Source organism: Megachile rotundata, chromosome 6 (assembly GCF_050947335.1).
Source record: "Megachile rotundata isolate GNS110a chromosome 6, iyMegRotu1, whole genome shotgun sequence".
NCBI lineage: Eukaryota > Metazoa > Arthropoda > Insecta > Hymenoptera > Megachilidae > Megachile > Megachile rotundata.
The window spans coordinates 3180268-3196767 of NC_134988.1; the positions used below are offsets into that span (position 1 = coordinate 3180268).

The 16500-nt window shown below is 36.8% G+C and overlaps 2 protein-coding genes across 5 annotated transcripts in view; one reads left to right on the forward strand and one right to left on the reverse strand.

Moving 5' to 3' along the window:
* Window positions 1-16500, forward strand: part of LOC143264620 (uncharacterized) — a 188496-nt gene that overhangs the window by 115043 nt on the left and 56953 nt on the right. The gene's annotated exons all lie outside the window — the stretch shown is intronic.
* On the reverse strand, window positions 9856-16452 carry LOC100877113 (uncharacterized). Its single transcript, XM_076532728.1, has 3 exons — window positions 16320-16452; window positions 13643-16057; window positions 9856-11475 (listed from the first exon to the last, which is right to left on the reverse strand). The coding sequence occupies exon 2, from the start codon at window positions 16045-16047 to the stop codon at window positions 14329-14331; it is 1719 nt and encodes a 572-aa protein (XP_076388843.1). The 5' UTR covers window positions 16048-16057; window positions 16320-16452; the 3' UTR covers window positions 9856-11475; window positions 13643-14328.

The window sequence follows — 16500 nt, forward strand, 5'->3', positions numbered from 1 at the left end:
GGAGTAGACGTCGAGTTTACAATCCTTTTTTGGCTATGCGGCACGTATGTCCGTCATCTGCCAGGGAATCCCAGATGTTCCATCGTACGCAGGTTACGTTTAATGCTTTCCACTTTCTGATCTGGCAGATCGACAGATACTAATTTCCACTTTAATGTTTGAGTAGTAGATGGTGCGACTGGCTTGGGATTTGGGAGATAAAAGGATCTTAATAGTTTAAGGAGTTGATAACGTTGTCCACCTCGTCGCTTCCTTCCCATAAGTCAAAAAATGCAACAATTGTCAAGCGCGCATTACATGACTCCTTGTGGCTATGTCTCGCATCTCCGAACGGGATGATATTCTAATATAAGACTCGTTTGGGATTGTATGAATAGAAGAGGTGTCTCCAATAACAATAAATGATTTAATAAAATAAAATAAAATAATAATATAACCTCGATAATAAAATAAACAAAGTTAATACGACGAGGATTACAAATACTTAACATATTGTACGCCGGTGGCATCTGAGACATTCAAAGTCTGAGCGCCGGCACCGTGTCAACCGTCTAAAGCTTGGGCGCCGGCATGATTCGCTTGTTGATGGCTAATGAATATGTGAAGAAAATATGTAAAATTTTTATACATTATCGTAAAATACTAAATTTGGTTTGCATATTCATTATATGCAATTTAAGGATAACGAAAAATAGAAGCAAAATAAAAAAAATGTAATTTATTATAAAAAAATACACCTGTTTTATTTGATGATTGATTATTACATATATATAATATAAACTCAAAGAAAAATATTAGTATTTAATGGATGTATGGTATTTTTCGAAACACTTTCCAAGATGTAAAGGTACTTGGCAAAGAGAACACATAAAGCTACTCTCACTTCTTTTTTTGCTAGCAGAGCAAACTTTGCATGGACAACGTACATATCTGTTTTTGTTCCCGGATCCAATAATTCGAGTAACGTTGTGCTTCTTCATATCACCCGATAGTCTCTCAGGGTGATCATATTTTGGCGTGCGAGGTGTAGGAACTAATACAGAAGGTTGTTCGCCACAAACATTCGGTACATCTTGAGTATTTGTATATTCCTCGATCCACAAAAGTGCAACAGCATGTAAAAATTTCTGATATTTCATAGTGTTACCATTGAACTCAACATATAATCTATATGCATTGAACAACGCGCAGTTTGAAAGAAATAAAACTGTTTTTTTTTGTCCATTTTACGGTTTTCCTCATAATGGAAAAATATGATAAAAACTGATCGGCCAAATCTACGCCTATCATATATTTGTTATAATCTATGACCGATTGAGGTTTTATAATTTCTTGTTTTGTTTTCCAATGTACTTTTTTTGTGTTTGTTAGTTCTCCCGAATGTATTGTAGAAACCATGTATACGACTTTGCGTTTTGGCTTCCATGCCTGTACTAAAATTTCATTTTTTCTTTTAAATGTATAATCTCCAGTTTTTAAACTGATATGCTTCATAGATTCTGGAACACCTCTATTCGCTCTAATTGTACCGCAAACTCGTGTGCCATTTTTCAGAAGCAATTCTGCGGTACGAATACTGTTATAGTAATTATCCATGTATACATGATATCCCAAACCTATATTTTTATCGAGCAACGACATTATAGTTTGGTCCAGTTTTCTGCCGTCCGCACAGTATATTTCCAGGTTGCAAATATATCCACTTCTGGCTTCACATAACATACGACAAAGCAGGCCATACTTTACTATCTTTGCTGGATTGTACGTTTTTATGGACAATTTTCCATGCCACGGAATAATGGATTCGTCAAGCGAAAGCTCTTTTTTGGGAGTGTATACTGATTTAAATTTATCTAATAAATAACTTAGTATCGGTTGAATCTTCTCGAACTTATTAGAACCAGCTGTTGTAAAATTATTCGAAAAATGCCATGTGTCCCAAATCTGGCGAAATCTGTTACGCGACATAACCGTGGAGAACGATGGTGTTTTGGTATAAAACTCTGAGGACCAGTAATCATCTTTTCTATCTTTCTTTACTTGGCCCATCAATATAATCAAATCAAGAAATTTCTTCATGTCGGCTAGAGAAACATCATTCCACTTAGGCATTTTTTACCCTTACACATCTTGTCCTTATTCTGGTGATAATAGATGTTTGATTCATTTACCATCAATTGAAATAAATCATTGCCAATAAACATTTCCACAATTTCTTTTATGCTTTGCTTATTAGCAGGAAGAACTTTTGGACCAGATTGCGCAATAAAATCTGGTACATTAGGAACTTTATCAACATCTGACAATGATTCAATATAACTATGTGATTCTGTAAACATTTCATTATCACTCAGACTATCGAAATCACTGGAATACTGTAATGGAACAGCTGTCGATCTTCTTCTTGGCATCACATCACTATCACTGTCCTCGACCTCTATATCAGAATCTTCTGATTGTATTGAATAATCTAATAGAGGATCAGCAATATAGTCAGTAAATTCACTCATATTAGAGCGGTAAAAATGCACAGAATAAGAAGGCTTATTATGTTGTTCAACTAAAAACGTAAGGGTATGAAAGATGTACTGGCTACGGAATACGATGCTCAAGAGTGACTGTTGTTTGTACTTGTTCCTGAACCATCGTATACATTTTGTTTCGACGTAATAAAAAATGCAGATCGGCGTAATCCTGACGACAGCAAACAAATCACCAAACAAAACAATGTTGCATTATCGCAGAGCCGGCGCTGAAACGACAGAGCTCGAAACCCGCGTTTTCGCGGGGCCGGCGCTCAAGCGATAGACTTTGAATCCTGCGTTTTCGCGGGGCCGGCGTACAATATGTTAATAGTTAAACGTGAAAAACAAGGTAAGCATTGGAATAGAGTTGAGATTTAGGAATGGAAGTTAGAGTGATCTAACTTATGAGAGCTTGAACCCCGTGAATGACGTAATACATACAATTGCGCTCTATTCAACAGGCATAGCGCTTCTTTGGAGTCGTATTGTAACACGGCAGCAACATATCTTGCCGTGTACGAACATGTTTCCCCAAGACTCAGTCTTTTTCCAGCAATGTATTTGGCGACTATTATTGTTACAGCTGTATAATAAGCTCTTTGCATGAGCTACTAATGGCCAAAGTATATCGTTAATTTGCTGATATATTCCCATATTCTTTAATTGTGGGACGGATATTTCTTTCGTTCTCTTTGTTTTCCCTGTCGCAGAAGTATTTTATTTTACTGCACTCCGCATGTTCGCCCAAGGCATGGCTAGACATGTTATATATATCGCCGTATAAATTTTTAATTTTTTCGGCGGCCGATACATTTTCTTCATCTATATTGCGCGGCTTTTACTATCGCCGTCCGTATCCACCGAATGCTACTTTCAACAGCTTTCCTCATACTTCCTGTTGTTGTTTTTTTTGCAATTTCTCTCATTTTTCTGCAGAAATTCCGTAATAAATGATTCGTGCATTCAATTTTGTTCACACGAATTTCTGTTTTGTACGGATGTGCGTCGATAATTTTTTTTTATATACACTGCTGTTTCCGTCAGTGATTAGCGTGAAATAAATCAATCTCTGCGTTTGCACGCTGGTTTTGAAGCCTTCCACTTTAGTATCGCCTTCCATAGCGGTGGACGCTCGATTCTTTGTCCAGTTTTTGAAACATATGTGTTTTCGGGGTTATTCTTTCCTTCTTGTAGCAAAATCAGAAATTTTGCATATTTTCTTCCGCACTCCGATGAATAAAATTTTTCTGTTGCGGTATCCAATTATTACGCCAACTCCCGACGCAGTTATATGTACCGGTGCGGTACAATCTTTTTATCCAGCTCCCGTCGAGAACGACGGGAATGTGCAGGATTCCAGAACCTTGAAGAATATCTTCTCTTTCGATAGCTAATCGTTTTTCTTCTTCAGCCGCTATCATTTCTTTTTCTGCAGCGGTAATCAACGAATTCACGATTTTATCGTGATGCTTTACATATTAACTCTTCGACATTCATTGTATGCTCATTGCAGTGAGAAATTCTTCCAACTGGGCGTATCTGCCACTAGTGAATATAGTGCCATCAACGGCGGTTTAATTGATATTCATTTCTTTAACCTTTTAACTGTCAAGTTATTTTAATGATTTGGGTACACATATTGTCAAATTTTTTTATTGCAAAAATGAAATGTTTATTACAAAATAAAATATACTTAGTAGTTAAAAATTGATATTTTGAAGTACATGGGTAAAATTTTTGAAGTTTTGTAGCCACTGCATATTTGCTTGGGGCGACTGCCACTCAACATGGGAGTTGTGAAGTTCGCTTCTAGTGGAGCATTATTTTCTAAAAATGAAAAAAAATTAATTATTTTCTAAAAAATAGATAACTGAAAAAAAATAAATAAATAAAAGTAAATACCTATTAGTAGTTCAGTAATTCAGTCTCGTGTAGTGCAACTGGAAACACTTTTCCAAGCACAAACCAACTCCACAATCACTACACCAGAATCGTGTTTCCTTCCTTATCTTTTTCCCATCTTTATCCTTTTTCGAACAACACACTTTGCACTGTCTTGTAGGCTCACGTTTCGCAGGAGTAGGAGGAATATGGGGTATAAAATGTCGTTCAGTAAGACGGGCAGGATTATCTATTGTAGGTGGTCTGCCAGCATTCTTTTGTCCAGAAGCTGCATCATCATATTTATGTAAAAGCTCTTCTACCACTTGGATTCGAAATTCTAAAAATGTAATATGTTTCCCAACTACATTTTTATAGAGCAAAAACGAGTTCTAGAATACCTTGTCTAGTAAATGTAAAAATATCTTTTTATAATATTTTTTCTGACGTTTTCGGATTGTTGGATGAAAGGATATTTCCTGATCACAGCGATCTACACCACCCATAGTTAGATTGTAGTCAGAAACAATCTTTGGCTTGAGTATATCTTCATTTTTTTTATTTTTGAAGCTGACCATGGAAGTATCATGAATACTGCTCATCAAACACACGTCCTTCTTATCTTTCCACCTAATAGCCAAAATCTTACCTCTTTGAAAAGCTAAGATTTGACCTTTTTGTAATTTTCTTTTAGCGAATTCTGTAGGTAAATCTCGTCTGTTTATTCTTACTGTGCCATAAATATCTGTTTTTTGGGCTATAAGTAAATCTGCAAGCTCGGGTGACATGTAATAGTTATCTACAGTCACACAATAACCATTTCCAAGAAAGCGATGCAATAGATTCATGACGACTTTTGTAGAAAATCCATAATTTGTATACAATTGATTGAAGACAGTACTATTTCCTGTATAGATAATGAAGTCACAAATATACCCTGTTTCCGCCTCACAAAGCATAAAAAATTTGATTCCAAATCGTGCACGTTTGATAGGAATATATTTTTTCCAAGATAACCTTACTTTATAAGGCATCAAGCTTTCATCAACCGATACATCTCTTTCCGGTATGTAAAAATTACAAAATTTTTCCCGTAAATTTTCTATCACATTATACGGCTTCCAAAGTTTTTGATTTGGAAAATTATCTTTTTTTTCAGCTTCATTATTGCAAAAATGTAAATATCGAAAAAGCAAAATAAAACGATTTACGGGCATTACTTTTTAGTAAACTGGAGTATGCAAAATCCTTCGATGAGACCAGTACATAGCCTGATTTGGTTTTCGGACAATACCTTGAAGAATTATTAGCCCAAAGAATAGCTTCATTTCTCTGACATTTGTAGGGATCCATTTTTTACTGCGGGAGCACCTTGATAACTTTGCCCGATTTGCTTTTCTTTCTTGTTCTGCATAGTTGTTTGTTTCTTTGACAATTATATCCATTAGATTTGAATCCAGAAACATTTCTAAAATATCTAAAGGAGTGTAGTTTATGTTTACAGGAAAAGTTACACCTGGAGTACCTGTGAAAGGGAACCTAGGGGGACCTGATCGGCCAGAAGCAGTTATTTCACACCAGTCTCGCGCATTTCCTATATCATCATCACCGCTATCCATTGATGCACTGCTATTTTCAATGTCACTCTCCTCAGTTTCACCTGCGTCACTAGTATCAATGCCTTCAAAATCTTCATCTTCGGTTGAAGAATCTAAATCATCTATATGACGTTTCAAGGAACGGGACGCCATTTTGCAACCAAAAGGTCCCGCGCATTTTGAAGGGAAGAACTTCTAACACTAACCTTAGAAATCTTCAGTGCTGCCATCTATTGAATTGAGCGCACATTAACTTTTCCTGAGATACAGTCGGGTTTGACAAAGAGATGAAGCCGAAATAAACGTCTCCCGATATATATTCGGGTATAACAATACGATGCACTCAAAAAAAAATTACCCCGAGTGATACTCGGGCGTGACATTTTCGAACACCAGTGCTGTGCTCGAGATTATCTCGGGCATGACAGTTAAAAGGTTAACTTCAACAGGTTGACCGTGCATTCCACCTTCGTAATAGCACATAGTACAGTATTGTCTCGAAACAAGCAACACGCTTAGGACCGGCCAGTTGCTTATTTCCAGGTTGGCATGCTATTCGGCTTGTCTTTGTTCCCGAGCGCGCCGACGGTAGCGGTAAACTATAAAGTAATCGATCGAGCAGCGATGTTATTCTTTAAACGAGGACAGAACATAACATGCTTTCCCTTTTTAATACTAGTAAAAGTTCGCGAATGGAACATGTACATAATACATATTGCCTCGAAACAGGCAACAGTTTCGAGCTTCGAAATTAGCAACTGGCCGGTCCCGAGTGAGTTCTTACGAATCAATGTAGAATCAAATGAATGGATCACGCTCCAATTCCTAACTTGTCACACTTCACCTTATTTTTTTACAATTATGTGAATATCAGCATACAGCTACATATGTATGTGTTGTGTTATTATTGTGTATTGTATATATGTATAATTCATATAGTATTATTATATTGTATATTCTATATACTGCATTACACTTAAATAATGTTTCGTTTGATTGTTAAATAGATTTATTAAAATTATTAACTAGCCATAAAAATTAAAAAAAAAAAACAAACCAGCACTATAATTTCAGAAAATATATTTTTCGTAATACTCCAAATCGCTATGTGTTAGAGTGAGAAAGCAATACATTTGTTACACTTAAATAATTTTTCCTCCAATTTTTTTTTATTTCTGTTATATAAATTAATTAAAATTATAGGTAAAAATATACCTGAAATTATTGATCATTGTCAACCATTAGATTTAAAAAAAAAAAGCATATTGATATAATATAATTTCGGAGAATATACTTTTCATAATACGACAGAATTGCCATACATCAGAGTAAGATAAAATAATTTTCGGAAAAAAAATACACCGACTTCGAAATGCACTAAAAAGTATAAAATAATTTCTATTTCCCAATGAAGTAATTTCTATTTCTCTGAATCATACAATTACGTCACAGATATGAATTAAACCTATTTACTCGTTAGGTAGTATATTAAATACATTTCAACCTTTTCGGGGGCGGCGCAAAATTAAAAGATTTTTTTGAACATGTCAACCTTTGGACAGCCGAACATAGGCAAAGCTTGTATAGCTATTTTTTTTTCTATACATATAATTCGACAGCACGCCGCGAAGTAGGTGTTAGTGCGTATAGAATGTAACTATGGTCTATCTAGCCCTTTGCGGACGGGACGGTTCGAAGTGAACCGTGGGGCCGAGCTCCTGCCGCGATAGTCATTAAAAATTGCCGGCGTATATTTCTGCCTAAACGCGGTTTTCGTTCATAGCATTCCAAGTCATATTCTGGACATATTATATATACATGCACAGATTTACGTGCATGAACACATGTACGCGTTTCTCGGCTCAATCAACTGTTTTCGCCAAACGCAAGTATGAGTTCTTCGGCCAATTTGATGATTTACGCAGAACGCATATATGCGGCGGTAGTCCGCAAAGGGCTATATTCATAGAGTATGCGACGGAAAGACTCGACCGCCGCATATACTATAAAGCTAGAGCCCATCTGTCGCAAATTTGGTAATTCCCGCGTCGTGGGCTCCGTTTATAGGTTCTTAGATCCATGGCTTCAACACGCGAACGAAGTCGATTCAATTTCATTTATATCAGAAACGTTGATCAAATGAAGATGCAGACATTACATTTACGTATATTACCAGGTATATCTATAATGGTTCGTATTCTTTCTCGGGATTTATTAATTTCCAATACGCCATACCACAATCAACTGGTTATTGGCAGCAACGTTTACTGAGGTATTTTTAATTCTGCGCCGCCTCCGAAAAAGTTGAAATGTATTTAATATACTACCTAACGAGTAAATAGGTTTAATTCATATCTGTGACGTAATTGTATGATTCAGAGAAATAGAAATTACTTCATTGGGAAATAGAAATTATTTTATACTTTTTAGTGCATTTCGAAGTCGGTGTATTTTTTTTCCGAAAATTATTTTATTTCACGCTTTTTAGTGGAATGGGGAGAATTGTATAGGATACTGTGAGACAGTTCTTCCAGGCTTTTTTTGACTGCGTAAATGCCATGAGCATAATTAAGTAAAAGACAACATGGATATTCGTTTTTCAACTTTTTTGCAACAATAATCCTTTGCAACTAAAAAATGAAAAAATTTTTGATAATGGTATCAATGGGGAGTTAGACTCCACAAGATGCGAAAAGCTTTGTTCCGATCGGACCACCCACCTAGGAAAAACCGCCGAACATGCATAGAAAAAATAATCCTTTGCAACTAAAAAATAAAAAAAATGTTTGTTAGAACGGTAGGGAGACTTTACCAAGCAATGGGAATAATACACCAACGTCAACGTGAACTCATCTTGCTGCATAAGTTGCGTGTCAAAGCGGCAAAGCTTAGTTAGTGTTTTGGTACAGTGCATTGTAATTGCCCTTTCTTGTCTTTCCCGTGCATAGCACGGGGCGTTCCACTAATAATAATAACAATAGTTATTCGCTAATACCACGAAAACTAGAGCTTACCGCCAATTATGCATAAGGAAAAACTCGTTTAGAATCATGCTACTAATAACGTATTAGAAGGACATAAAAATCGTTCGAAGTTGGCTTCAAAAGTTAACAACAATTTCTGTAATATCTCGAAAACAAAAGCTTTCCGTCAATTTCGCGAGAGGAAAAAGTTGTCCAGAACCACGCCCCTAACAACATATTCAAAGCACATTAAAATCGTTCGACGTTGATTTTAAAAGTTAATAACAATTTTTTCGCTAATATCTCGAAAACTAAACATTTCCGCGAAATTTGTATATGAATAAAATTGCACAGAATCATGTCCGCGATAAGATATTGAAAGCGCACTAAAATCGAGAAAAGTTTATTTTAAAAGTTGCCGGTTTTTCTGCAATAACAACACTTTGCAATTAAAAAATGAAAAATTTTTTGATAATGGTACCAATGGGGAGTCAGCACCTTCCATATGCAAAAGGTTTCATTCCGATCGGTCCACCCAGTTAGGCGTAATCGGCGAACATACATAGAAAAAGAAAAAAGTTGCCGGTTGTTTTGCAATAACAACACTTTGCAATTAAAAAATGAAAAACTTTTTGATAATGGTACCAATGGGGGGTCAGCAGCTACCGTATGCAAAAGGTTTCATTCCGATCAGTCCATCCAGCTAGGCGCAATGCTCGAACATACATAGAGAAAAGAAAAAAGTTGCCGGTTTTTTTGCAATAACAACACTTTGCAATTAAAAAATGAAAAATTTTTTGATAATGGTACCAATGGGGAGTCAGCACCTACCATATGCAAAACGTTTCATTCCGATCGGTCCATCCAGTTAGGCGTAATCGGCGAACATACATAGAAAAAAAAAAAAAAAAAAAAAAAAAAAAAAAAAAAAAAAAAAAAAAAAAAAAAAAATATATACTGGTCGAATTGAGTAACCTCCTCCTATTTCGAAGTCGGTTAAAAACAATATATATGTTCTGTCCTTTTTCCACTATAATGTTCAGTCGACCGTGAAAATTTATGACTTCTTCGGTTTCGCGGACCTCTCACTTCTCGGATCTCTCACTCGGTGGCGGACTTCAATCAAAGAAGTGGGGATAAAAATTTGCTAATTTCGAGGCTCGAAACTGTTGCTTGTTTCGAGGCCTATACAGTATTATGTACATGTTCCATTCACGAACTTTTACTAGTACAGTGGACATTCTATATAAGCAAAAATGTCCTTTCCGATATAAGCAAAAATGTTATCCCCACTACTGGGGGGAAGACCCCTCGAGACGCCCGCGGTTCGCTCGCCGGGAAATGTAACGTGATCCGGGGCTTAGTGTATCCGTGAGACAATACCAATGCAAATATAAAACTTTTATTTTTGACTTTTTCGTTATCAAACTTTTACCAATTAATTCTTGACACTTTTCCGATTAAAATGAGACCAAACACGATATAATTTGGACTATATTTACTGGTTTAATTGACGATAAAAGTTTCTCACGTCGAAGAGGATAGCCAGTCAAAAAGAAAGAGACGCTACGATCGTGGCAGTCGGCAAACATCAAAAGTCACTTATGCATCGCTAATTTTTTTATTTTTCATCCATTTTTTTATATAACTTTCTCTATCATATTCGTGACATTTTCTTGACTAAAATGAGACCAAACACGACGTAATTTAAGTTATATTTACTTGCAATATCTTACTAGAGTAAAATCATCGATGTACACGTAACACTAGAAATTACAAGTAAATATGTCCCGAAGTATGTCGTGTTTGGTCTCATTTTAATCGGAAAAATGTCAAGAATTAATTGGTAAAAGTTTGATAACAAAAAAGTCAAAAATAAAAAAGTTTTATATTTGCATTGGGAGTGTCCTAGTAGGTCACTGTTTGTTTACGTTCGGTCTCCTTCGGCAAGACATTAATCAATGAAGGACCTGTACGATATACGCAAAACCTCAGACCCGAAAGATTTGCTTATATAGAATGTCCACTGTATTAAAAAGGGAAAGGATGTTATGTTCTGTCCTCGTCTTAAGAATAACATCACTGCTCGACCGATTACTTTATAGTTTACCGCTACTGTCGGCGCGCTCGGGAACAAAGGCAAGCCGAATAGCATACCACCCTCGAAATAAGCAACTGGCCGGTCCTAAGCGTGTTGCTTGTTTCGAGGCAATACTGTACTGTACGCACTACGCTAAGGACTGTTCTCAGGCTCGACCTTTTTATGCGGGTTATTTCCGGGTATTTTATTCCACTTCCCAAGCGGTAGCGAAACTTCAGCACTTAAGAACAACGACAATTCAAGTCCTAAATCAGGAACTGAATTCGGTGACAGACTGAATTCTACCCTTTCCGACAGCTTTTAATGGTACGGAGAGGCGAAATTCTTGCTAGATAATTAGCAACGTGCCTCCTCTTCCTCTTGTTCTCCTTTTGCTCTCACCGATTTCCAAAGCAGGCCAAATAATACTAAAACAAATTGAGAAAGGTAGAATGTAATCAGCGAGACAAAAAGATATAATTATAAACCTACACTATTCTAAAGCTTTAAGGAAATGGCGTACAGACAGATCTCAGATAGACGAAGTGAACAGTGAGAAACGAATATCTACTAACCTCAACATCAAATATGGACGGCTTAACCACTCTCCGGCACATTTCAAAATTAAAAGAACTATTAATCTCAGGGCTTGTACAACTGACAAATAAAATTGCGTAACTGTTGTATACCAACCTAAACTAATATAGATATCCTACCCAACTATCCAATATCTCCGATGACCTCATCCTTAACTGCGATTCACACTGTCAACAATCAGCCCTACATCATCCTCAACCTTGTCCTATGCGTCATTTTTGAACCCCGTCCTTAAAAATTCCAACTCCCTCCACCACTCTTCAAAATACAGTAAAGACTGGATAACTGCGACAAACGATGGACTGGATAACTGCAACGTTACTATCCCCACCACTTAGGGGGATCCCCCTTGAATTTTGACACTTGACGAGCGAGCAGCGTATGTAATGTAATCCGAACCGGCGTATCGATGTGACAACACTAATGCAACAGTAAAACTTTTTTATTTTTTGGTTTTACTAAATATTACTTTTACCAATGTAATTGTGAAATTCTCCTGATCAAAATAAGACCAAACACGGCATAATTTGAACAACATTTGTTTATGTAGTAATATTGTTTGTTTTTTCGAGTGTATGGAGGCGTGATTTTGTATGGAACCAAAAGACTATTACTCGTCAGACTTCTCTAAAAATTTAATTTTAAACAGCCTCACTCGTTCGCTCTCTGTCCTTTCCTACGTTTAGCGGTCGCCGCGAGTCGAATGTAAACAAAGAATCGACACCTCGACTCGATAACTGCAACGCTTGTTCCCGATTTTGTTGCAGTTATCAAGTCGAGGTGTCGATTCCTTGTTTACATTTGGCTCGCGTCGACCGCTAAACGTAGGAAAGGACAGAGAGCGAACGAGAGAGGCTATTTAAAAGTTAAGAATCGACACCTCGACTCGATAACTGCAACAAAATCGGGAACAAGCGTTGCAGTTATCGAGTCGAGGTGTCGATTCTTTGTTTACATTTGGCTCGCGTCGACCGCTAAATGTAGGAAAGGACAGAGAGCGAATTAAAAATTAAATTTTTAGTAAAGTCGGGTGAATAATGGTCTTTTGGTTCCATATAAAATCGCACCTCAATACACTCGAAAAAACAAACAATATTGCTACATAAACAAATGTTGTTCAAATTATGCCGTGTTTGGTCTTATTTTGATCAGGAGAATCTCACAATTACATTGGTAAAAGTAATATTTAGCAAAACCAAAAAATAAAAAAATTTTACTGTTGCATTAGTGTTGTCACATCGATACGTCTCTGCCGATTGTTTTCTTTCCTCGGACCTCTCTCTCTTTCAGTCTCTGTCCTTTTCTACGTTCGGCGCTCGGCTCGAGCCAAATGTAAACACAAAATCGACACCTCGACTCTATAACTGCAACGCTTGGGTCCCGATTTTGTTGCAGTTATCCAGTCTTTACTGTATATATATATTCCTTCATTTTTCTAAAACCAGAGTATTTATCAGTCAGTCAGTCAAAGCGAACTCTTGACGTCTGCACGACAAGATATCAGTCAGTCTTACTGTACGCATTAATAAAGACTAACCTAAATTCCGCTTGGAATCGAAGATTATTTAATATAATAACCCTGATCCCTGCGGAATACAACATAACGAAAACTCACAAACAGAAACGAATAAATTGTATGCCGCGAATAATAGACAAGAATGAAAACAGACTGACATAGACAACGAGAATATAGACAGTGACTAGTATCTACTAGTACTAGTACTACAATGACTAGTATCAACGGATAGCGTCGTCATATAAGAAAGAAGTAAAACATGCGTACATACATTAACTGTAGGCCGATCTCTGCGAATCTCTGAGAGCGGAATTTTGAGTAGATAATAAAATTGAACTAAACCTGTCAGTGGGAGCAAATAACCAATTTAAAATACGAAGCAAACACAAATAGGACTAGAGGAAAGGTAGAATAACAAGGTGTAACTCAATAATACTGGATGCGACAACACAGCTCTAATAGATAAACGATGAGATACAAACCTTACAACAACACAACTTGTGACGGATCGGCGAGGGAACGGGGAAGAGGTTCCCTGAGATGAAGGGCGACTAGGGAAAGTGGTCCTCCACAAACCGAAGCTCACACCCACGGACGATTTCTACTTCTGGGCGCCAGTGCAAGTGCACGCATCCGGGGGAATTGACCTTCCGGCTGCTCTTCCGAGAGCGGTACTCAGAGGAGGCCATCGGCTGTCCTTATTGAGACGACTCTGCTGACACCATCCTTACCGGGGCCGAATTTCTCTGGAACGGTGACCTTCCACTTGTTTCGCTGCTGCAGCTGGTGCAAATAATCAGCCTGCCAACCTCCAATAATGTTGATGCATCGCCTGAAGGAGCTGTGAAACCGACTCAAGTAGGGGAAGGTTGTTTAAGTCGTACCTCTAAAATAAAATTGTCTCTAAATTGAAAGTTTTGCAACAAAATATCGGTTTTGCGATATATATACCAACTTTAGTAAATACAGCTTTTATTCGTATGAAAATAATGCATCAGAACTGTTTATATTTCTGTAAAACATCAATTAAAAAAAATAGGTGATCGGTACGACTTATCAAACCGGTTTGTTAAGTCGTACCTCCGATCCCAAAGTCGTATCTATACCAAAGTAATATATAGTAATATAAAGCAATATCAGAGTAGATATTAGTTAAATAATAATTTATTTATTTGCAATTAGTACAAATGAATTTTTTGACTTTTTTGGACACTTCAGCACATTTGTCATGCATCCAAATTTTGCATTTTAGGCACTGAATCATATTATCTTTCCTATTCTCATCACAAAGAGTACAATACCACTCATTATTATTCTTTTTTTTCTTATTGGATGCTCCTGTTATTATTTTTCGCTTTACAGACGTCTCTTTTTGTTCTCCACATTTTTGCAGATAATCTTTATATGGAGACGACGTTAATTCTATAGTAGAAGCGCGTTTACGCGATGTGTCCTTCAAGAATGGCACTGGAGAAATAATATTTAAGCTTTGTTTTACATTATCAGCCGGGTTAGATTGCAAGGTAATAATGGATTCATCGGTAATAATATCAATTGAAAGAGTTTCAATATCAATTGATGAGGTCACTTGAGACGTTGATGGAAGAGATTTCTTAGGGTCTTCTGCAGCATCAATTATTTCGCATTCCGTATTTTGGACCGTAAAAGTGGGTTTTGGTACTGAAGTATTGTCATCACTATCCATTGCAAAAGAAGAGTCATCTCTAAACACATATTTGTTACATGGCCACAATCCTGTACATTTAAACCCATTCATTGCAATTTCCATGCGTGCAGATTTTGTATAAGCAATACCCAATAACTCCGAAACGTTGGATTGCTTAATTGTTTCACCAGGATGTGATCTTAGCCAAACTGCTGATGCTTCGTTGTAATAAGTTTTGAGAAATTTAAAAAAGGACAGATCCAATGGTTGAAGGCGGTGTGTCGTATGAGAAGGGAACGAAAGTAGTACGATACCATATTCACAAGCGAGTATAATGGCATCAATATTTTTTGTATGGCTCGAATGACCGTCTAATAGAAAAAGAATTTGTTTTTGCTCGCTCTTCACTAATCGTGTATAGGCAATAAAATGTTTTAACCATTGAAGGAAAAGTTCTGAAGTTATCCATCCACTTTTTGAGCATGCAAATACACTTCCGGGTGGTGCTCCTGATTTCAAATAATCATCCATACGTGCTCGTTTGAAAATTAACACCGGTGGTACAAATTCACCTGCTGCATTCATGGTGCGTATGCATGTTGTTGTCATTCCTCTTTCTCCACTTGTTACTGTATCCACTTGATGTTTTCCCCTTGCTGCAATAATTTTTGATGGCTTGTGAACTGTTGATAACCCGGTTTCATCCATACTATATATTTGATTGGGACTGAAGTTGTATTGTTCTAATATTTGTTCATATTTGCCAAAGAACTCATATACACGTTCTTTATTGAAGGCAGTAGCTCTAGTCATGGACGTTGCTTCTGGAATTCGTAAAGCCAAGGAAGGGTTGTCTTTCATAAATCTGTAATACCAGTTCTTCCCTGCCATCTCTCTCGTCCTGTTCAATCGATGTTTTAAGTTATATTTTTCGGCCAACTGATAAGCCAATTTCCTCAAATCTTTGACCGTTAGCCCGAAAAAAAAACGCTCCAGCCTAAGCACATGTTCGACTAATTCCCTTTCCATTTCTTTCGTTAGATCTTTTGGTCTACCAAAGCTTGTATGAGTGTTTAATTCACGCAAATGTCGGCGGAGGGTTGGTTTAGGAATGTTATAAGTCCTATGTGCCTCATTAAATCCCATTTCATTATTTCGCAGTTTAATTAAGGCCTCCTCCATATCCTCTGGTTTCCAGCTATTATATATTCTTTTCGACATTTTATTGGGTCTGTAATTATTAATAAAATAAGACGTTAAAACAGTCTAACTGCGCTGACATTGTAAAACGCATGGAACGTTAAGTCGTACCGGTGGTACGACTTAAAAAGTGCAAACAGGTACGAGTTAACGAACATGTGCTTCCCGTTCCACATAACCTCAATAAATACATCAGAAGGAATATTTAACAAAATCCATGTAGGAAACAATACATGGATAGATGTATAACCAATATTTAACATGCAATACATATTTAGTTGTGTTTTACTTACCACAGATGCTTTCAAACACCACAAGAAATTTAATGAGCACGAGGAACAAAATGATTTTTTGGCACAACTTTTCAATGCTGATTCGACGAGAACTGACTAAAGAACATGCTCGAAGTATCATCTTAGGCTACGCGAATACAGTATTCTAAGTTGCATATAGTGCGTTCTAATTATAGAAAAG

Excerpts from the sequence above, each read along its gene's own strand:
- LOC100877113 (XM_076532728.1), bottom strand. The coding sequence starts at position 16,047 with ATGTCGAAAAGAATATATAATAGCTGGAAACCAGAGGATATGGAGGAG.